Source organism: Mauremys mutica, chromosome 1 (genome assembly GCF_020497125.1).
Source record: "Mauremys mutica isolate MM-2020 ecotype Southern chromosome 1, ASM2049712v1, whole genome shotgun sequence".
Classification (NCBI taxonomy): domain Eukaryota; kingdom Metazoa; phylum Chordata; order Testudines; family Geoemydidae; genus Mauremys; species Mauremys mutica.
The window spans coordinates 329,522,242-329,547,023 of NC_059072.1; the positions used below are offsets into that span (position 1 = coordinate 329,522,242).

The 24,782-nt window shown below is 39.9% G+C and overlaps 1 protein-coding gene across 8 annotated transcripts in view; it reads right to left on the reverse strand.

Annotated features, from left to right (window-relative positions):
* GRIA4 (glutamate ionotropic receptor AMPA type subunit 4) overlaps positions 1-24,782 on the reverse strand; it is a 329,847-nt gene that overhangs the window by 279,301 nt on the left and 25,764 nt on the right. For 7 of the 8 annotated variants that reach the window (XM_045018818.1, XM_045018828.1, XM_045018862.1 and 4 more), the window contains exons 1-2: positions 14,452-14,837; positions 13,165-13,323 (exon numbers count right to left, since the gene is read on the reverse strand). In XM_045018818.1, coding sequence (XP_044874753.1) covers positions 13,165-13,323; positions 14,452-14,539 — 247 coding nt within the window. In that variant the 5' untranslated portion in view covers positions 14,540-14,837. Of the gene's footprint in view, positions 1-13,164; positions 13,324-14,451; positions 14,838-24,782 lie in introns of those variants that run through there. The other variant, XM_045018837.1, reaches the window with a different exon arrangement.

The window sequence follows — 24,782 nt, forward strand, 5'->3', positions numbered from 1 at the left end:
CAATACCATCAAATTGCGTCCACACTACCCCAAATTCGACCCGGCAAGGCCGATTTCAGCGCTAATCCCCTCATCGGAGATGGAGTAAAGAAATCAATTTAAAGAACCCGTTAAGTCGAAAAAAAGGGCTTTGTTGTGTAGACGGGTCCAGGCTTAAATCCAGGCTTAAATCCAGGCTTAAATCTAGTAACACTGCTAAATTCGACCTAAAATCATAGTGTAGACCAGGCCTGAATCTCCTTTGTAATGAAAGTAGATAGATGTTACAATACATACTTTAATATATCTCCATATTTAAAAATCAGGCAGTGAAACCCCCCTCCCTGCTCACACTGGTAAGTAGTTCCTTACGTGAGTAGCCCCACGGGTTTTAATGAGCTTATTTGTGCATCTAAATGCTGACTAGTGTAAGAAGTTGACAGCTAGGCTCAAAGTGAGGATGCCAAAGCCCAGTGGGAACCAGACAATATGGTCATTATCAGATGCTCCTGTTGACCACAGTATGTAGGAAAAAGCCTCACCTTTTCACATGCATAGTGCCATGACTGACCTCATTTTAATCTCAGGTTGTGTATGAGTTTAGAGCATTATAATTATGATCCTGTTATTGTGATTGCTCAGATGACTTTCCACTAGCTTCCCATTTAGCATAGTATGTGAAAGGCTGGCAAAGGAAATGCGATTAAGATCTGAAGCTCTGCTTGCCAGCAGAACTAAAGTGCAGAAGATTCCTATCATAAACAGTAACTGAAAGAATGACGAGCACTCAGGGCTTTCATCAGGAAATGAGAATGCAGGACTCCTTCCATATCTGTCAGAATCCCAAAGAAGAATGGAGGAGAGAAATTCAATCCATCTGTACAGATTGTCTTTTGTGGTATAACCACCATGCGCACCTTTAAAAATATTAAAATACTGATCAAGGAGGAGTCAATGGTGGACAGCCTGAGATGGGAGCGAGTTGAGACATTAGATGACAATCAGAGATGCACGAACAGGCAAATTTTCTCTGAGCTTTTGCAAAGACCCCAGTTCTTTCCGATGCATATCAGGGGAAAAAAAATTCTTTACTCTCTGTTTCCCCCCTCCCCGCCAATTCCTTAAAGGGCTAATGACTTCATGCTGGTAGGTATCTGGACTCGATTTATTTGTTCGACAGGACCTCTGTGCGAATGCCTAATAAAAAATGTCATTCTGCAAAATGTTTTTACAGTATGCCGTAACTGTAACAGAACTGTCTGTTCCTAGGTGTGTGTTTGGAGGGGGGCGGGGGTTGTTGGGGGAGGGAATTCCCCCCTTGACCAGTTCTAGTTGTCTGCCATTTTGCCACCTTCCAGCATCTCTTAAGTACTTATTATGGAGATTATGAAGAATCTTTTCTGCTGCATCCATTGGCAGCAAGGGCCCAAAATAAATGATGAGGTTGTTGCTTGCAAATTCTCTCTAACACACATGCATGATCCTCAGCAGGTTGATCAAGTGAAAAACGGACACTCTGATCAGGGATGCCACTAGGGAGCATTCTGATGGGGGACAGGGGAGGTCGGTGAGGAAGTGCGAAGTAAAGGGGGCATTGCCATTCCTTCTCACAGCTTGTCCCCATTTCAGAATTAAAAGCTAGGACCCTTTACAGTAAAGGGAAGAGTGGGAGAGAATATTATTTATTACTCTGTCACCCCTTCACCATTCTTGCCAATTCCCAAGTTCTCCTGCAGTCTACCTCTGATCCTACCACCCCTTGGACATACACATCTGTTAACCGACAGCCTCACTGGCCAGCTCACTCCATTCCCCTCTGCACTCAACCTGCCAACCCAGCCCATCCACATGTCCAGTCCTGAACCTCCCCAATCCCCTCAGATCCCTCTGGCGCAGCACACTCACCAGCACAGAAATACCTGGCCACACATCACCCTTTGGACTGGTGACCCATTCACCTTCCTCCTTAGTCTTTTCAAACATCAGAATGCTCCCCCACCCAACATCCTCAGACTCAGAACACTCCTCCCCTCTCCCCTGCCCTTCCACAAAACCCATCCCCAGGCTCAGAGCTCCTTCCCTACCCATGTGACACCCACCAAACTCAGAAGCTCACCTCCCCCAGCTCAGAATTCTTGCTCTTGTTGCTGGGTCTGAAAATTCAAGAGCAGAGGCAGCAAGGAGCATGTGCATATGATCTCAAATTGCTCCAAATTCTGTATCCACCCTTTGTGCCTCCTCTTTTCTGCTGCCTGGGCCATATATGCTACAGGGCCAGAAGTCCACTAGTAGGAACAGATATACGTGCAGTCTCCAGGGACCGGAGAAGGTCCAGCCTCACCAGGAGCCACTCTGTGCAGCAGGTGGTAATGCATCCTGCACTACACAGTCCATACTATGCAGGTGACACTATTGGCGGGGCTTAGACTCATTAGACTCTAATGACCAGCCAGGCCTGACTGTAACAAGGTCTTTAAAGAACTGAAGACAAGTATTTGCCACAACATGTGCTTTGGAGTCCAGATCTCCAGCCACAATTCCTAGCAGAGCTGAATGAATTATTCATTGTAAATATATTATTTCATTAATTTAGCCTATTTCTTTTGTTCATGAATTACCCATGAGCAAATCGTGATATTTACAGATGTGTTAATAATAATTATTTAATGAATAATTTATGCAAACATAATTTAGCCCTGGATTGTTTGCAAACTGGACACTGCCAGTATTTGCTGTTGGTGATTTGCTATTTGTGCCATGTGATCAATGGTCAAAGCCAGTTATTGTTTCAGTTCCCTGATTTATAAGCAGGAAAGGTCAGTCCCTCTTTCTACTTACAAAACTGTTTGCTATTCAGAATAGTTCAACAAATCTTTGAAGATGGCTATGGGGTTACTTCTAGTGTTCGATTATTCGTGCTTTTGCTTTCTGCAAATACTCTTGTGTATAAAATCTCTTTCCTCACAATGTTTGAGGGCAGGCTGTCATCTTGTCCGACACACCAGGGATTAAACAAGGGACTCCACAACCAAATGCATAGGTCTTCACATCTTAAGCTGAATACCAAGGCTCTGTAGCTAAGAGATGTAACAGATTCATATCAGACAAACAGGGGGACGTGTAACACACACTGACTGGTGGGTTACATTTGCAAATAAGTGAGGAAAAGGGGTTGTGAATACTAGTGATGTGGATCCGTTTTTTTTATTTGCAAGCGTATTCATCCATATCCTTCAGATGCATTCATTCAGCTCTTGTTCCCATGGTTCCTAGTCTAGAAATCTGTGCTGTGGGTTTAGGAGATGTTCCTGCTTTAGGTAGAAAAAAAATCAATTCTCTGGGACAACTGGAAGTGTATCTCAAGGGAACATTTTTATTCCACCATAAGGCAAAAATGTGTTGCCACTAAATAAATCTTAGCCTCCAATTTTGACTCTGGACAGGAAATTCCTACAGACAACCAACCACCTATAGATGTTTAGGGTCCAGAATATATGGACCACAACAGCAGGATTAAGGTTGTGCTGACACCTACAATTCTCTAAATATAAGACCCATAACAAACCTGGTAGGCAGAATGACATTTTAGTTGATTTCCTATTGTGCATGTTCATTATGTCCAGTGCAAAGGGAGAGATGGTGGATGATGCGTCAAAATGACATGTGGATGACGACATGACAACTTTCCCAGGGATATTCTCCATTATCTAAAGTCTTTAAATCAAGCTCAGATTTATTTCCAAAAGATGTGTTACAGCTCAAATAGAAGTTATGGGCTTGATGCAGAAATTACTGAGTGAAGTTCTTTGGCTTCTCTTATGCAGACGTCGGACAAGATGATCATAATGGTCCATCTAGGAATCTAGGAAGAGCACAATTTGAGGGTGGATGGCTATCTCCCCCCACCATTTATTTTATTGCCCTTCTTTGTCTGAAGTGTTGCTGATAGCAGAACATGGCCAGAAGCTATTGGTGCATATCCCATGCTGGCTTTGAACCAGCTCTGCCTCCACCAGACATCTTATTTCTTTAAGAGCTCACACCATAGACATTTATATATAAATATATTTCTTTTAAAAGGGTAATTCTTATCTTGTTGCTTTAATTTCCCAGGCCGGAGAACAGCAAGGATACTGACAGTAGCCAAAATAATTGAAGAAATCATGATCTCAGCCACTCTCAGCTGGGGCCACAACAGATTTCTACACTGTTACATGGACCTGACCTAGGCAGACTCATCTTTTAATCAGGTGCATCACCAGTCTGAAATGGAAGCAGCCATGCTGGAACTGACTTATTTTTAGGCACTTGGGGAAAAAAATGATTTTGAAAAAAACCTGAGTTAGTCAAGAGAACAAGTCCCTTGACTTTCATAGGGACTTGCGCTCCTAATTTCCACCCTTATATGTTTACTTTGGAGTTTAAATGAGTCGTGGTGATCAAGACTTGAGTCCACTGCTAGCAAAAGATTCCTAAACATTCTAGTCCAAAGGGGCCTGGGGAAATCACTAATGACAGGCTTAAGGTGAAAATCCATTGATTCGTTCAGAAAAACTAAGGGAGGATCTGAAGATCTGCAAACTCTGGCTCCTAATCCCCCCATCAACTTCTTAGGGGAGGGCTGAGTAGACCAATGTACATTTTGAATATCATTTTTGTATGTGATGGATATTTATGTATGCTTTTTACATGATTGTATCTGTGTTTAAATAACTGACATTTTTGCTTATACCCTATATTGTTCCCCAGACAGGAATTGAGCATAGTCCAGACTCATACATCACATTAACTATCAGTATGATGAATACCAGCAGTGCCGATAAAGAGTGTTAAAGATGAATAATAAACTGTTAGGGACAAATAATAATTTACATTTTATAGCCCCTTTGATTTAGGACAGCCTTTTCCCCAGAATATGTATTACATGAAACATTTCACCCACTGAGGAAACAGATCCCACTCTGAGGTGTGATGGGATGGTCATTCTATATCAGTGAAAGGTTGACAAGAGAAAATGGAGTGTAATGTATAAACTACTGAAGAAATTTGTCAAAATGTAAGTACCTCATACGATAAAAAATAAATAATAATAATACAAACATACATATCTTGCCTCTTATCCCAAAATCTCAAAAGTAGGTATTATTATCCCCATGTAAAAGATGTGGAAATTGAGGCAAAGGCATATTAATTGCCTTGCCCAACGTCAGAATTCTCTTCAACAACTTACCCAAGCTGCTTCCCTGCCTCCCTAGAACACCTATTCTACAGCCATCCATCGGCTAATCATAAACTGAGCTTACAACTAAATTCAAACTCTAAGAGCATGAAAGATTACTGTGCAAACACTGATATCAGTTGTAAGACTGCAAACGGAGCAGGGACTGAATCTATCCCAGAGAAGGTCTGCAATGGTTCTGAATAGCTAAAAGCTAATATATTTAATGTCAGTCTTCTCAATGTGTTCAAATCTCCGCTCCGCCAAAGCAGCCAATAAATGAGCTTGTGTGGGTTTTCTTTTTCAAGTGCTTTTTATTTCTGTTGTGCTCTATTTGTATTTATAGAAAATATCTGCAGTCACACTCACGATGTCCATGACTTTAGAATACAGAAAGGTACTGCACCAGACTGAGTTTTTCAGGAGCAATGATTGCATATGAATACAGGGGTGAAATGGACTATGGAACACAAGAAAACAATGATCTATATTACACATGTTTAAAAGTAGACAATTAAACACTTAATCAAAACAGAGAGAACCTGTTTACATTGTGAAAAATCTCATTCATATTATTGCTTTATAGTAATGTGCTCAATTCTACAATCTTTACTTAGGTAAAACTCCAATTTAAGTCCAGGGGAGTTTTGCCAGGATAAGCACTATAGGAAGAGGGGCAATATTTTGTATTGGAATTTGTTAATATTAGCATAGTTAGCCAAGAAACAGGAATAGTAGCAGCTCACAAATATGCCATGATATAGTCCCTGGTGAGGTCAACATAAAACTTATCCACAATCAGCACTTCTAAGAGAAACTAGTAGGAGGGGAGAAAGGTTGGATCTCTATGCTGTATAGTCAAGATAAAGATGACACTCAATTGCCACCTTAGATCCCCCGTCTTCTATTTAAAAAAAAAAATCAGCAGTTATGTGAGCAAGTCACACAGACTGAACTTCTTCCCCTGGAGCCTGCCCATTCAGGGAGAACATGAAAGAAACAAAAGCTCATGCAGGGAAGTGGCACTATTAAGATGCTGTAATTGACCTACAGAGAGTCAAAGACTTTTCAGAAGGACCAGATTTTCCAAAGTACTCAGCACCTAGCAGCTCTCACTGAGAACCATAGGAGCTGCTGAGCACTTTGGAAAATGTGGTCTCTATTTAGATGATTAAACAGAAGATATGTTCTCTTTGAAATCTGGCATCTTACTAAGGTGGCTAACAATGGAAGCTGTTGGCACTCAACATTTTAGAGAATCCAGACCATAAAATACTTGTTTATTCATCATACCAGTAATTATCCATTTTTAAAGGCCACTCAAAAGATCTTATGATTTTAAAATGTAAGACTACATAAAGACACAAACATTTTTGGCCAACAGAGATACGGCTAGTGGAACTGCTGATAAAAAAACACCCTGAAATTAACCAAACATTGCACCTTCGGGACTAGATACTGGTCTCAATTACACTGGCATATATCAAGAGTAATTCCATCGAGTTCAGTAGCATTACCCTTGATTTACAGTGGGTGTAAATGAAATAAGAATATACCCCTCTATCTTCACACATGAATACAGATAACTGATGTACAGTTTTGCCTGTATAAGTAGTAGAAAGTACTACACATGCTAACAGAGAGTATGATATTGTGCAGTACTAGTCCAAAATTATAGCCCAAGTCAACAACACACACAAGACTGGAAATCTACAGCACAGCTCCAATTTGCTTCTTAGTTACACTGGTGTAATCTGTTTGACACCAGCAGGCTTGCTCTGGTGTAAAGGCCTGATATGCCATCACTTGAAACCAGTGATAAAACTCCCATTAACATCAAGGAGGAACAAGACCCAAATGAGAGGAATATTTGGTCCAACCTTTTTAAATTATAAAAATAATAGGTCAATGTAAATGATGGTGCTATTGCTGAAAGAATAGTGTAAACAACAATTAAAGAGTACACTCCAAGCCTACTACACACCAAGGCTGCTCCATTTCATCCATTGGTGCAAGAATGGTTAAAAAGTCTCACATTGATTAGAAAGGTGATACAGCAATTTGCTAAGTATGCTGCAGTTAAATGCTTAAGCTCTTTCAGCACACATTCTCCCTGTGTGCAATTTGAGGCTTCAGTATTACCAAGTAGAAGTAAATACTGGAAATCCAGACAAATTCCCCGGCTTCAAATCGGGAACAGCACAATTCACCCAAAATGATCCCAAATTGTTCAGAAATGGAACCAGACTGTTTCCCCCTTTCAGGAACAATCTCAAAACAATCACAACCTAAAAATGAAGTGCACAAGCTCTTTTGACTGGCCTCCACCTAAAATTTAGATTGACATAGCTACATCACTCAGGGGCATGAAAAAATAACACCCCTGGGCACCATAGTTAAGCAAACCTAATACCGGATGCAGATGCAGCTAGGTCAAAAAAAGAGTTCTTCTGTCAACCTAGCTGCTGCTGCTTGGTTACATGGATTTACCTACATTGATGGACAAACCCCTTCTGTCGGAGCAGGAAGCTGTAGCACCCATAGTGTAGATGTGCCCTGAGATTGGTGAAGTGAATCATTTTAATTTACGTGTAAAACTACTTCATTCTGAGCAAGAGGGACTGCATTGCACTGGCATCTGCAGAAGAAATAGAGAAACTGAATCTTTCCTACTAATCTTCCAAAAGGAAGATGAAACGATTTTTGTATCCTATAACAATGCTCCTGAGGTTATACTTTTAGTCAATCCAATAAGATGAAGAATGCTATGATGAATGCCTTATTTCATGCCAGCAGAGAGCTTCTTTTTGAATTCTCACTGAGGAAATTTGACTATGTTTTAGTGAAGGCCAGATAATTTATTTTCCTGACAATAACCTTGAAAACTAAATCCTTATTTTAAAAGTGGAACGATTGAAGGTGGATTTGTTGTCTGCTGCAGAATTGTTTCACAGAGAGCATGCAAACAAAGACTTAAGCTAAAACATTTGCTCTGCGATGAGTTTGTTCTCCTCATGTGTGTACATAACTCCTCTTAAAGTCAATAGCAGCTATATTCTTTGAATCTACCAGCAAGTGATAGTTAAAGAAAACATGCGAGAGATCAGTTTAAGTAATAAGGGTCTAACTTACAATAAAGTTCATTTACTAAAAAAAATAATAATTTTGGAATGGGATTTTGTAATAGATCTAATCCTTCTGAAACAGTATTTTAACAACAAAGTTAGTCTTCTGTTCATCTGACACACTATTTACCCCCGCAGTTTAAGCTTGCCTATACAGTACTAATTTTTGGTACACTCCAGATCTTAGCCATTGGGAATATTGTACTATTCTGGAGGGCAAAATAAGTAATTTGCCAGTCAGTCCCATGCAACCTTGATCCCTAATTAAAGAACACCACTATGTTTTTAAACAAAGTTGATTATTAAATGATGGTTACACTCCTAGTGCTGAACTGAGGTGTAATTGTTTAAACTGAGTTAATAAGCAAATTTAATGAAAATCCCATTGCTAGGCAGTTTGGCAAATGAAAGCTGATACTACCCAAGGGCTCTTTGGTGGCTCATGTAAAATAAGTCAAATTGACAGATATCCACAATTTAAAACCACCATTATAGTTAAATCCAATTGGTAATCCTTTTGGAAGTGTTAGCAGAAAGGCCTGTCACGGAAAGGGCATAGACACCACACTACCCGCCCAGCCCCAACTGCTCCAAGGTCAGGGTAATGCACATTCATAGACCAGTGTGAGCAGGGGAGCACGCACTCTGCCTGTCTGTTCTGTATGGGGCTCGGTCCTGCACTCTGAAGTCAATGGTGAACTTCTGTTCATTTCAGTGAGACAGTATCAGACCCTCTCTGTTTCTAGAGCCATCAATTCTGCATTAGTCAGGAGCACTACATTCTAAAACAAAAATTAAAACTCCTGGTGAAACAGGAAATTTAGTCTGACCTATGGAATTTTCTTACAGAAAATAAGCTCCTGTTTTTTTCCTTACCAGGTGATATTTAATTAAAAAGAAAGTTCTATCCTTTGCTGAATATTCTCTGTCTGAGATTAAAGTCACGGTTAAGAGCAGAATAACGCGGTCTGGTAGGAGAAGAGTGGCCAATTTGGCCAATATGATACTTATCAGTAATGTATTGATCTGGCTAAGAGTACATGTGAAGGAAACCTGAGGCTCTCAGGAAAGACTTTATTTTTAGAAAAATGTTGACCACACTTTTTCAATATTACTTTTTTCTGATTCAGCGATGTCCTCCACTAGCATTTCAAGACTGGCTATTCATTAAGAGGTTTTAATTTTGCAGCTGAAGAATATCCATACCCACAGCACAAGACATGGATACTTCTGGTGGGCAAATTGCTTTTTGTAGCAATTATACAACTTCAGCGGCTTCTCTAAAGTATCCAAATGGCTTTAAAACATGGTCATATTATGTTGATAGAACTGTTGAAGTGCATTAGTGAAATATAGAGGATAGCATGTAATAAAAGTCCTTTTACATTTAGCTAAGGAATAAATATGTACTATCTGCTCCAAAAATAAATGCATAGCTCTTATATTTGAAACATAATTGAAGTTGGACCTTTAATCACAAGCAAAAATGTCTGCATACAATGTGCAAACAAATGTATGATATTAGGCAAATATTCCAGCTTTTTTATGTTTATTATGTTCTGATGAGTCAAAATCTTGTAAGATCCATGTTTTGCAATAATTTCAGTTCCTTCTGTCAGTAAAAGACATTCTCTGAATAATGCATGTAATATAAAAGAAATGAATAGGATTTAAATAAGACACCAGCACAGGGGGTAAACCCAAGCTGGTGCAAATCAGGTCAATTTTATTTGAACTACAATAAAATCTGTCTGCTAAAATGATCTGTTTCTCAAGAATGCAGGATGTATAAGAAAAAATGTGATGGTTCTGGGGCTATTAAAAACCAAAACAAATACAGAAAATCACAATGCATATAAAACTGAACACAGAGAAAGATTTCAATTCCAAAAGTATTCCTGGATAAACATCATGGTACATAAGAAGCAGACACTCTACTGTTTTAGTCTGTTGGAAAGACAAACAAAATATTCACATGACTTGACCAACATACAAGCCATAAACCTTTAATATGTCCTGTTGATTGTCCTTAATACATGGAATGGGCCAAACACTGCAGTGAAATAGAAATGAAAATAAAGCTAACTGGTCACGTCTTAGATCTTTACGCTTGACCTCACATGAATATTCATTTCAGTCCAGTAGCTTTAAGCCTATTGTACTGTATCATTTTGAGGCACGTGTGCTCTAATTTAATTCTATACAACGATAAGAGCCAAAGCCAGTATTTCCACATTGGTTTAGTACAGAGGTATTGTTTCATATACATATATATGAATTGCCATGTATTGCCATGATATTACTTAATGCAGACTTTATCTGTAATTAGGTTAGAAAATCTCACACATCTGTGCTTTGGAAGCCTCTGTCAACCCAACAAATTCAATCACATGGACGCCTGTGTCCTCCAGCTATCAGACAATTGATTTTTGCAGGATTCTGCTCATATTTAGCTTAAGGGACATGCGATATGTTCATTCGTCAGTCAGTTTGGCTGTACTTCATTGGGAGGGGCACTTTTAAAAAAATACATTCCCCACTATTCAAATATTTTAGACAAAAATAAATACAAGAAACACAATTAGACCTATCGGCATAGAGAACTGTAGAATATGACATAAATAAAATTACTAATGTTTGGATAAATATACATATTGATTTAAGTAGGAGATTTGCCTGAATAAGGCCTGCAGAGTTGGGGCTACCAAATGCATACAGACATATGTGTAATTGCATATACATATACTTGTTTGTTTTTTTCATTTCTGTATATTGTCCATATTTAGCATCTCTGAATCACTAAATTGCTTAGAATTGCAAGACTGTCTTCGCTATACATTTTGTTGTAATTTTGATCAGGGCATGAGTCACTCTTTCCATAACTGGCAGCAAATATAAAGGAACCATTTTTTCATCATTTAAAATAATGCAAACTAAACATGACATATGGGGAAGATGGTGGAAAGAGAGCTAAAGGAGCAACCGTGAACAGTTTAAATGAAGAGGAAGTTAGAGAATATACTTTTTGTACCTAAAATATTGGTCTCTTATATGCAGAATTAGTTCAGTCATAGATACAAGTTTTAAATGTATGCCAATCAGAGTTATTATTAAACCCAGTATTGTTCTACCTAATACTGTAGCAATAGTTTTGGGCTCAAAGTTTAATAACAGCCATCAAAATCATTTGAAAGGACTGAGGTGAAGGCAGATTCACAGACAACTGGTTTTTGTTATAATTATTAAATTTAAAGTACAAATGCTTAGAAAAACCTAAACCAAAACCAAAAACTAAAACAAAAAATATTTCAAAATCCATTGCATCAATTCTAAGTCAATAATAAGTGAGCAGCGCCTGCAAAAGGTCATATGCAGTGCACTATTTCTCAGTGAAACACACTTGGGTGGATCTAATATCATTCTATCTACTTTTAAAATCACTTTTTAAAACTCCTTCCTCCTTTACATAATTTGGAGTTGATTTTAGCATTAAACAACTAATACCTTGCTTAATACAGAATTCACACTCGGGGGGCATAGATCTTTTCTGTATATATGCACTGGTGCCATTTTGCCAACATAGAAGCTTTTTTTGTTAAATGAGGTGACGTGGTCATCTGAAACTTGGAGTAGCAAAGAATTATATACATACATTTAACAGGCAGCCCATATGTTCTAAAATGTGAAATGTGCTGTGCATACAATACACATATATTAAAAGTATGAAAGAGATGGATGTGAGAACCCAGATAACTAAAGAAATATTGTATGCATTTTAAAAGGCACACTGAACAGGAAAACCTTCTCCAGTCTGTTTCTATTTTAAATTCTCGGTAAGCAATGTTGCCCAGTGCTGTTAGTTCCTGGGGCAATTCATTCTTGGGAAACCACTGAGAAAAAAACATGGAATTTGAATCCTAAAATATGTATACAGAAGGAGCAGCGATTTTAGTGGTATTAAGCTCTGTATCACTAAATCATTTTGCCCTACACTGTAAAATGAATACCTCTTATGAAGTCTGACAGAAAAACAAATTCTTCCTGGCCCTCAGACATTAAGCAGCATTAAGCAGGTATTCTACCCAGTGTTGAAGGAACCAGAGGTGCTGTAAACGTAGAAGTTTAGCTATATTTTATTATTTTAAAAAAATATGTAACCCATTTGGCAAGAGTATCTCTTTTTAATGAGAAAGTGTGCACAGACTGGGGGAGGGGAGTAATAGTTCCAGTTGGGGTGGTTTGTGAAATCAAGTAGATCGGATACTAACTTGATCTGGCACCAATGTGTGGCTGCATGGAGACATACCCACAGGATGTATGCATTAGGAGATAATAAGAGACATTTACAACCCAGAATATAAGAGCAGGGCAGTCTCGAGTGACATCACTAGATGAACTGCAGCGTCAACCTCCTCAAATATATTATCCTGCACACCATTGCTTCACTGTCCCCTTTTAGCCATTAGAAGAGCACTTGTGATCACAAATATTATGGTGTCTTTTCAAACGCAGGCAAGACGCACCATGCCTAACAGCATCAGAGACATTCATAATTCACAATTTTTCTTTACAACCACAAAATCCATCTCCATAGAAACCAGAAAGCAAGAAACTACAGTAATAACACTAAAGTAAATGTCACATTCAGTTAGTCAGCACAAAGAAGGAGAGGGGATGTTGCTAAGGTTAGAAACTAAAGAGGATTCTCTACTCCCCCCCCCCTTTTCTAACAGAGCAGCTGACTTGAAATAGATTGTTTTATACAAGGTAATTATGTGGTCTCGTCTTAATTTCACTGTAATTTACTAATAACTTGACCAGATCAATGGCACATTTACTTACAGGCATTTGTTACAGCGAAGCTGTTAGCTGTTTCAATGTTGTCTACGTGAGGAACCAAATTAAAAGGTGCTTCAGAGGCGTTGGGGCTGGTATTATGAAGAAAAATTGCTAATCGAAAAGCAGTATATTCCTGATCTGTGTTTCTGATGAAGAGACCACCTACAAAAACAGCAAAGGAAGCAAGAGTCAATTATTTACAAGCCAATCACTATACTATGAAACCGGCCAACTACCTCTCCCAAAGCTACTCAGTAATACTGGTCCTAGCACGTCTAGGGAAACATGAACTAATCATATTCATAATCACAGCCACTACCTTAAATCACTGTCCTAAAGCGATCTTAACCTCCCAGCTGCATTCAGGCTCTAGTCCTGCTTCCGCGGTTCCTAGCCTTTCATATTTAAATACCCAGATTTCTCATGATTGCAGTGACCTTTGAAACCATTTAGCCTCCATCTCCAGGATACTGAACGCGTTGCTAAAGCAGCTACTCAGCATCCTCCTGCGCCTTAAGTGGCGGGCAGATTAAGGAGAGCGAAGCTTCTTCGATTAGAACCAAGGAGGCTCTATGCTGAGCAGGCAGGTAATGAATGAACTTTGCTCCTCTGCAGCCCAGGTGCGGGCAGAGAGCAGCAGCAGCAGCTCGGGCTTATTAGCAGCATCTTTCGGAGTGCACGAGAAATGATGCAGTGATGGAGCTGAGCTGGAAGGAATTCAAATAACTGCGCCCCGTCAGAAAAGAAGGGAAGGGGAAATGTGCGAGAGGGAGGGCGAGTGGGGAGGGAGACACAGGAGCTGGGGCGGGGGGAGACACAATCCAAAATCCTAAACTTTCAAACTATGGAAAGGGAAAAGCCAGCAGCCTCTCGCTCCCCGTGGCAAATAAGCTCATGCACTGGCCAGTGCATGGGAACCGGGCTTTCAAACAACTCGCCATCCCTCCAGAAAGCAGAAGAAACAGGGGGCTCAAATAAAGAGAGCGCGGCGGGGGGGATCTTCACAACTTATTCTAATACCGCGCAACCCCCTCCCCAAGGATCACGGAGTTTACATGCTTTTTTCTACAGAAAACCAACCCCTCTCCATACAACCTCACCCCCCCCCCCGCGCACACACACACACACACACACACACACACACACACACGCTTTCCTCCGGGGTGGGGGGGTGTTCAAAGAGGGGGTAGAGGGAGAAATCTTGCAGCTTCATTCAGCCCCTGGTTTCTAACTCACTTTGGAAATGGTTGGAACACTTGACACATGCACCCAGCCCAATGCAGCGCTTACCTATTTGCACACTGCTAGGGAAAGCTCCCATTGCTAGTCCGCAAAAGCCAGAAAACAAGAAGACAAGCTGTCTGCAAATAATCCTCATCTTCTCTTTTGCCTCTCTGTATCTCCTGATCTCTCTCTTTTTTTCTCTCTCTCTCTCTCGCTAGATGCTGCTCAGAGAGGCATTCAGGACGAGGTGGCTACAAACAAAATTAAGAATAAAAATGAATTCAAAGGGGAGGGGGAGAAAAGAGAAGAGTTTTTTTCCCCTCCTTCCTTTTTTCTTTCTTTTAATTTTTAAATGGTTTTTTTTAGCAATCCATCCTGCTGAGCCGGATTTTTCCCGCAGTCTCCATAGCCCTGGGAGAGGTTTCTGTCCGGCTGCAAATGTTGCACATGCAAAAGATGGTGGAGAGTTTGGTGGTGGTGGGAGCGTCTAGTGGCTGCACTGAGAGATGAGACATGCGCTATCTCCCCCCTTCTCCCCCCTCCCATAAACACAAGCAGAGAGAGAGAGAGAGGCGCGCGCACACACACGGTCTCTCTCCAGTGCACCCCACTCTCGAAACGCCTTTCGAGCCACAGATAAATAAAGCAACCACAGGAGCAGAGGCTCCAGAGGACAGCAAGGGGGATGCGCCTTCTCTCTCCCACCAGCATATACACACCCGGCTAGAGCAGCAGCAGCAGCAATGAAGTTTGTCTTCAGGAGAAGAACAGAGCCCTTCTTTTGCAGCCAAGTCCTGTTCTCAGGCAGAGCCCTAGCAGCAAACGTGGGACTTTAGATACTGCAGCAGCAGAAGAAAAAAAACCCACTGAGCAAATTCTGCTGGAGAGGGAAGTAACTGACGAGGGGGCGAAAGGAGAGGGGATGAGAGATGAGTGGGAGAGAAGGCTTAGGGGGTAACCAAGGTCACTGCTGCTTTATTGCTATCAGTAGCGCTTTCCTACACTCTCCTGGCCTGTGGACAATAAAGAGTTTAGGGGGAAAAGATGAGCAACTTACTCTGAGAGAGAGGGAAAGAGAAGGATGCTGATCTCATTAATAATAATTGATATTTAATGAATGCAAGATCGTAGAATCATAGAAATGTAGGTCCGGAAGAGACCTGGAGAGGTCATTTAGTCCAGTCCCCTGTGCTCTGGCAGGACCAAGTAAACCTAGATCATCCCTGACAGGTGTTTGTCCAACCTGTTCTTAAAAACCTCCAATAACGGAGATTCCACAAACTCCCTTGGAAGCCTGTTCCTGACCTTAATTACCCTTATACTTACAATGTTTTTCCTAATATCTAACCTAAAACTCCCTTGCTTCAACATAAACCTATGACTTCTTGTCCTATGTTCAGTGGACATGGAAACAATTGATCACATCCTTTTTATAACAGCTGTTAACATATTTGAAGAAAGTGATCAGATCACCCCTCAATCTTTTTTTTTTTTTAAGGCTAAACATGTCCAGTTTTTTTTTTAACCTTTCTTCAGAGGTCAGGTTTTCTAAACCTTTAACCATTTTTGCTGCCTTTCTTTAGACTCTTTCCTATTTGTTTACATCTGTCACCCTGAATTGTACTCCACCTGAGGTGCCTCCAGTGCCAGGGACAATTACCTTCTCTTTCTGACATATGACAATTCTGTTAATACAACCCAGAATAATAACAACCTTTTTTTGCAGCTGTATCACATGGCTGACTCATATTCATTTTGTGATCCACTATAACCCCCATGTCCTTTTCAGCAGTACTACCACTTAGCAAGTTATTCCCCAGTTTATAATTGTGCATTTGATTTTTCCTTCCCACTTGTCTTTAATGAATTTCATCTTGCTGAATTCAGATCAACTCTTCAGTTTGTCAAGGTCATTTTCAATTCTAATCTGACCTCCAAAGTGCTTGCAACCCCTCCCAGGTGTCATTTGCAATTTTTAAAGTATTTTATATTCCCCACTCCATTATCCAAGTCATTAATTAAAATATTGAATATTACCTGACCCATGACTGACCCCTACAGGACCTCACTAAATACACCCTCCCAGTTTGACAGTGAACCATTGGTAATACTCTTTGAATATGGTCTTTCAACCAGTTGTGCACCCACCCTATAGTAAATTCATCTAGACCTCATTTCCCCAGTTCGTTTATGAGAATGGCATGTGGGACTGCATCAAAAGCCTTATTAAAAGTCAAGAATGTTCATGTCTACTGCTTCCCCATAGGTGCATAACCTTTTCAAAGGAGGAAATCGGGGTGGTTTGGCAGGATTTGTTTTGGCTATTTCTTATAACCTTATTATCGCCCACATGCTTACAAATTGATTACTTAATAATTTCTTCCAGCATCTTTTCAGGTATCAAAGTTAGGCTGACAGGTATATAATTCCCTGGGTCTTCTTTGTTTAGAGATAGGTACTATGTTTGCCTTTCTCCAGTCTTCTGGAAATTCACCCGTCCTCCAGGAGTTCATAAAGATAATTGCTAATGGGTCCAAGATTTCTTTAGCGAATTCCTTAAGTACCCAAAGATTAATTTCAGCAGGCCCTGGTGACTTGAATACATTGTGTTGAGTAAAAGTCACCATTAATATTTTTTGTGAAGACTGAAGCAAAAAAGCCATTAAACACCTCAGCTTTCTTGATGTCATCAGTTATTAGCTCTCCTTTCCCGCTATGTAGACGAGCTATACTTTCCTTCATATTTCTCTTGCTCTTAATGTATTTAAAGAACCTTTACCTATGCCTTATGTCCTTTGCTAGGTGAAACTCACTTGACAACTTAGCCTTTTTTATTTTGTTCGTACATGCTTGTGCTATTCTTTTGTACCTCTCCTTAGCAATTTTTTCATGTTTCCACTTTTTGTAGGATTCCACTTTTTGATTTTCAGGTCATTACAGAGCTTCTGATGGAGACATATTGGACTCTTACTATTCTTCCTATCTCTCCTTCACATTGGGATAATTTGCAGTTTAATATTGTCTCCTTGAGAAACTGCCAGCTCTCCTGAACTCCTTTTGCTCTTGGATTTTCTTCCCAGGGAACCTTACCTGCCAGTTTTCTGGGTTTGTTAAAGTCCACTATCCTTATTCTGCTTGTTTCCCAGGGTTTTGCTGAACCCAAAGCTCTTGCTAACTTTACTCTTTGTGAGACAGTGCCAGGAAATAAATCAATGGGGACACAACCATCCACCTGATAGATAGATGATACAAGCAGACAAACAAAAAGTGCTTTCACTCAACGCTTCTACTTTATTTAGTCTCCAGCACTTACACATGTCCACAACAGGTTAGTAGAGCACCCCAAATTACCCCCAGATTCATGTTTACTGAGGGTCTTGAGGCGGTCTTGAGTGGAGAACTGTAGACGTCCAGTGGCCAGCCTTCCATCTGCAGGGGAACACGAGAGATGTCCAAGTGTTCACAGACCTCAGATTTCTTCCTCTTTTTATACCCAACTTGTTAGCATTACATAGCTTGTTCCATTAAAAAAAAAAAACACAAAAAAAAACCTGCTGAGCAGAAGCTAAGTTAAGTGTGGTGCTTTCCAGCCTGCAGTTTTCCAGCCAGTAGTGTGGAATTTTCCATCTGTTAACCAGCAGTATTTCACATGGCAATAGTTAACTACTGCCAGACTTTCCATCTTGCACAACCAAATGCTTTGGCAAAAAGCTCAAGTCAGGTGGTCACAAAGTCATGTTTACTCCTCATGATCACTCACTTCCCTCTCCCCTCCTGGTCTGGTAGTTGTGCTAAGGCTGCTACAAAGGCCTTGCAACTGCTTTCAGCAATAAGCATAGCAATTGGTATTTCAGCTGTGGGCAGTGGTTTAGGCATGTTACTGGGTTACATGTTGCTCTCACTCCTTCCTTTCCTTAGAGTCATGACATTTATTATTTCACCATCCCTTTCACCCAAATTGCCTTCCATCTTCAGATTCACTAGCATTTCCTCCCTGTTGGTCAGAATCAAGCCTAAAATGGCTGTCACCCTGGTTACTTACTCCACTTTGTGAAACACAAAGTTGTCCCCGTACATTCCAAGAACTTACTTGAAATTTTGTGTTTTGCTATATTACTTTTCCAACAAATGTCTGGGTAGTTAAAGTCCTCCATTACTACCAGATCCTCCTTCTCAATCTCCTCGACCTCCCCTTCTGCCATCCACAACCCCGACATGGAATCATACTGGTATAAAACTCTTGTGAGAGCAGAATCAGGCCCCATGATGTTAAACTTGATCTGATCTTCAGCAGAGCAGTTACTAGAGCACTAATGGGAGTGATGTAATACCTTTGACCCATATTTGTGGGCTGTTGTACTAATGCACAAGCTGCAGTTTCTTTAATATTTGTGGATTCATCCCCAAGTACAGTGCATTGCAATAACCAGTGCTAGATGTCACAAATGCATGGATTGGTGTTGCCAGGTCTGACAGAATGGGACAATTTCCTCACTGCTTGAGGGTAGAAAAAATTTAGAAAGACTCATTAGGATAGGAGCACCCTAATCCTGTGACCTGCTCCTGGCCTTATCTACGCTAGGAAATTTTGCTAATATTGGCTCAGCTCTACTAACAGTAGCAAGATTGAGAGCTCTAGTGTTAGCCAATCACCAGTTGCTGTCAGCTTTCTATGTTTTTGACAAAGGTAACTGAACTGGTGTTTAAAATGCCAGCAACAGCCTGACTATAACAGGACTTCTGATGTTGTTAGGGAAGACAAGGACTCACAGTCCTTCCCCCAAACACCTGTGTGAGGGAGAAAGAGAATGTGACATACAGGGTCACAATCCAGACTAATGAGTTGCTATGTCACCCCAGCCCTGCAATCTGGGGTGCCCTTTACAGTGCCTAGCTCTTGCAGCCTCCAACCTGGACTGCCCACAAACAGCCTCCAGCATGTAGGTCACTCCCAGCTGTGTCTGTGAGTGCTGCATCCCGTCATCCACACATTGGCTCTTACCAGCCTGGGTTATCCTGCAGTGTGACCCCAACACACTCCCAGTCCCGGATCTTCCCCCAGAAATGTATCTTCTGTACTGGCTAATCCTCTCCTGAACAGTAGAAATATATTAAGTCCATTATTCCTTTAAGGGAATAATATGCCAGTTTATTATTGTAAAATAGTTATCTAGACACTTTAACTTAAACACACTGGATTAGATAAAACAATAAAACAAGTTTATTAACTACAAAGAGATAGATTTTAAGTGAGTACAAGTAATGCGACATACAAGTCAGAAATGGTTACGAGAAAAAGAAGATAAAATGCTTACTGGTGCCTTACAAACAATGTTAGATTCAAAGCAAAGGTTTCTCACCACATGCTTTCTTACTGACGAAACTCTTTAGGTCAGGACCGAGACAAATGGCTACTTCCTTTTTCTTTTCAAGTACAGAGAATGTGATGGGCAAGGAGAGGAGAGAGCAGGGTATCAGCTCCTTATTTTTAAAGTCATTTTTCCATTTGAGAAGCATTTCCAGCTGGGAGCAAGGTGACAGGCTGTCTGTAGAAGGAAACTCCATGCTATTTCTTTGCTAGAGATGTTGATTTTTGCCTTGCCCCCTTTTCTGCTAAAGAATGGCCACTTGGCAGGTAATGGTCCATCAGCTTTGCTTACACCTAGCTCACACCTAGCTCACACATTAGTGAAAGTAAGACATTATGGGCCAGTACGGTGTACCAGTAAATAGTGGCCACTGGTACCGGCCCATACCACTGACGGGAGGGGTCAAAAGAAGTAGCTGGCCCTGGGCCACGATTTAAAAGGACCTGGGGCTCCAGACGCTGCTGCCGCAGCCGAAGCCCCAGGCAGCGTAGACCAGGCAGCGCAGATGGGCTGGCTGGGGGATGCTGACTGTCAGCCCCGCCCCTTCTGCCCAAGGCCCCACCCCTTCCAGGGGGCCAGAGCTGGCCCCATACCAGTAAGAGCTCAATTTTACTTTCACCCCTGCCCTTTGTCTTTGAGGAACTGGCTTGGCCACTCTCCAAACTTATCTGGAAAACATACTTTTAGTCATGATCTCAGCTTATAACTTCACATATAACGTTGCTACATGCAGTTTGCCAGGATATTATTGATCAGCAAATTATGAATTTTATATGATATCTCACAAGACATACCTTCTATAAATATTTTTACAACTCTGTGCAGGATGTGAACATGGGGTATATTCTGTCATAGAGAATGAACCCTTTTGTTAAGTAGGAACAAGGTAATGCTTTTGTACCTTGTCACAAAGGCTTTGTTAAGAGCTATGCAATGAAACTGAAATCAGTATGCACTGTGAATGGAAGAAAAAAACACCTCAAGACCCAGGAGCAGAAGATTGGATTGAGAGATCAGAATTTTTAATTTTGTTTATTTTGACTGAAAATGGCCCTTTTTTAATGAAAATGTGTGAAAAAATGATTCTTTAGAATTTTTCCAATGAAAAAATATATTTTGTGGGTTTCTAGATTTCATTAAAATATTTTTATTCAATACTGCAGTCTAAAGTTTTGGTTCTAATACAAGGGCTGTGGCCACCTGTTCCAATTAGACCTAGCTGGAAAGCCGAATTTTGCATGGAAATTTCCTAATGTTTTGATGAAAAACAAACCAACCCTGCCCCGAAAATTCTCCCTTTTTGTGCTGACCCATTTCTCCCTTTTTAGGGACAAAAATTGTTATCTCTTTTTTACTCCTAGATTATTTTCTGGCTCATACAACATTATCATCAGTATTGTTAACTGACTTTTAGCTTCAGAATCTTCATTGCTGGGCATGATAAATAAGACAAAAAGAAGCCAACTTAAATTTCAGAACCTGGGTGGAGATTGCTGGTCTGGGAAGTAGGAAAACCATCTTCCTAACTAACATGAATCTCATTTGCTAGGAAATTCACTGAAGCACAATGACCATCAAACCTCAAAATGCTGTTTTTACAAAATCATATTCTAGCAGTGTGTAAGAGCACATCAATATTTTCTAAATAGCACATAGAAATTTAGTGTTAGTGTTGCTTATTGCTAATAATGTGTAGTATACTTTTATGTAGCTGAGTTCTCTTGTGTAATTTGTCCTCTCCTATTCCCAATTAGTCTTTACCGGCACGTGAGGAAATAAAAATATGCAGCCACCATTCCATCACTACATTCTCCTATCATCGGTGGGTGTATTATTTATGTTAAAATATTTCTCAGTTAATTATACTAACTACCAATATAGTGCTTTTCTTAAAATAACACATGGAAACTTTATGTTCTGTTATTCTACCTAATTAAAATTAACTTGATATAATTCCTTCTTAATTATGCATTTTAAATTCAGCAAACTCCTTTTTTATTTTACACTTACTTTCTACGAGTTTTAAGCTTCTCTGTGCATCTCATCCCTGGTCAACTGCCATTAACTACCACATATTTAAATAATCCAGGCTCCTGATTAGATCATTGCTCTGTCAATCAGGTATTCCCATATGGTAAGGCCTTACAGGGCCAGAAACAGCTTTCCCAGGAGACCAATAAGCCCACTGGTGCCCCTAGATATTATAACTTTGCAAGAGATTTATACAAAATTTATATTTTTAAAAATACTTTATTAATATTATTTCTCTGGTTCTAATCATTCTGAGAAGCTGTATAATTGGAATAAATTAGATCCCCTCCACTGATAAAGATGAATATGTCCTATTTTATCACTGGATGAATGTATGCAGAAGATCAGGCCATAATGATCCCTTCTAGCCTTAAAATATATTAAATATTAGAATGTCTGAAGCAATTGATTTTCAGCTGTGTGTTTAGTAAACAATTCATATTCTATGGAGCTCAGGGATATTCATGGAAAGTGTACGCTCGGGACATCATTTTAAAATCTGCTCCAATTTGGGTAATCCAACCATAAATAGATCGGCTTGTGCAAATAATTATCTGAAAATGGCTTGGGCCAGATTCTACCATCTCCACCACACTGACTAGCACTTTAATCCATGAGTTGCCTCACTGATAGTGTAACAGCTTGTGGCAAAAGATACCACCCAATGTAAGGATGAAAGAATCTGTCCCTCTGTGACTTAAAGCACTATTTTTAAATTCCCAGCATATACTATAGTCAAACATGTCTAAAGACTGCTAAAGGCCAGATGTGTTCCTTCAAGGTAATTGAAAAGTGCTGGGGGAAAGCTTGCAAGTATGATCAAAATCCAATTATACTTTCATTCAAAATATGCTTCCTCAGGAGTCAAGACCTCATCAATATTGTAGATTTACTAGTGTTCTTGGTTTTAAACAACAGAAGCCTGTTTTGTGCAGGTAGGCAGAGCTCTTATAAAAGTATCATTAAAGGTTATTACAATTCTTTGCAAGTACTGCACTTTCTACTCCATGAAACATTTCCCTCTTATTGCATTATCTTGTAAGGTAAGGAACTAAAGCAACACTTTAATAATGTACGACTGTGTAGCATTCTAGGAAGAATCCTGTGTTGCAGGGAGAGCACATTATAGTGCCCCCAGGTCAGTAAAAGCTGAATGAATTATTTCTTTAGAGACTTTCTACTAACATATTCATGCAGCACATGCACCTGGTGCACAGAGCATGTTCGTATTCAAATCAGGTAAACTTCAAGCCACACACTCTCATGAATACAACAGTAATTACTGTGCTCTAAGGACACCATTGCAATGACATTATGATTTGTCAGCAGGATACCAGTGACTACTGTCATGGAAAATTTACATTTGCATCTTTGTTAAATAGTCTGTTTACTAGTTTCTTAATAACCTGCAACAAACAATGATTTGAACGATTCTACAAAGTTCAACGTGGCAGGCTATGTTTATGTGTTTTCACAGGTTAATAATACTAAGGTATATTCAGCAGTAGTTGTCATGGGGTATCCAAAGTTACTGTCAGTGTATCAACATATAGTTTTGTCTGAGGAGAGTATCACAATACAGTAATTTAAAATGTAATCAACAAATATTAAAATGGACCAGGAACATTGAAAACATTACCTGAACGATTTCCTTATAGCTCAGATTGTATTAGTAAGGATTTCTTAATTACTGTGATATGTGCAGTAGCTACTACAGCAATTAAGGTTGAAAAGCACATTTTATTATCCTCTTTTTTAATTGCTTATATCTTTCTGAATTTTTTTTTATTGGATTAAAATGTTACAAGGTTAGTCAGTAACCAGATCTGAATATTTCTGGAAAGTTTCAGCAAAAACTATTCACTTACTTAAACAATATTTATGGAATTTGGTAATGGAGTAAATATTTCTCTAGTTTCTTGACTTAAGGTCCATGATTCCTAAAGGAAAACAGACATTAATGCATAGTAACCAGTAAAAGGAAAACGCTCTCAGGGTAAGTCTTCACTACCCGCCGGATCGGTAGGTAGCAATCGATTTCTCGGAGTTCGATATATCGCGTCTCATCTAGACGCGATATATCGAACCCTGAACGCGCTCCCGTCGACTCCGGAACTCCACCGGAGCGAGTGGTGGTAGCGGAGTTGACGGGGGAGCTGCGGACGTCGATCCCACGCCGTGAGGACGGGTAAGTAATTCGAGCTAAGGTACTTCGACTTCAGCTACGCTATTCACGTAGCTGAAGTTGCGTACCTTAGATCGACCCCACCCCCAGTGTAGACCAGGCCTCAGAAAGGCCTTGATGGAGTATGTTATATGTAAATTCTCCCCACCCTCAAAAAAAATTTAACCACTAACTTGATTAGCCTGAGAAAAGTTTGTAGATATCTACCCAGAAAGACAACCCAAAACAATCATTTGAGAAAGATTAGTCTTAAATGAAAGGATCTTATTACAGTCAAGACAACTCTTCTGCTCAGCATCTTTATCTCCTTTAGTGATATTGAATATAATAGCTGCTACAATCTTAAGAATTTTCAAATTTAGGGAGATTTTTCTGGAGGCGTATTAAATTTCAATTAATATCTTGATACCCATGAAGCTTAACAATACAATAAACATCAAAACAATCCAACTAGATGAAAGTTTTGATACCTCAATCTGGGACAGTTCCTCAGATTTGTCATCTAAAAAGAATGGCTGTTATGTGGGAATCTTCCTCTCATCCTCTGCACTGAAGACCAATGCAAACAATTTATTTAACTTCTCTGCAATGCCTTGTCTTCCTTGAGTGCTACTTTAGCACCTCAGTCATTCAGTGGCCCCACTGATTGTTTGGCAGGCTTCCTGCTTCTGGGACACTTCACAAAAACTAACAGCAATTTTTTTTTAATTTTACTAGTTGCTTGGCCTGTCTCATTATACTTTAACAGTTGACTTGCAACTTGATACTTTTTATTTTCCTCCGTAGGATTTCACTTCCAGTTTTTAAAGGAT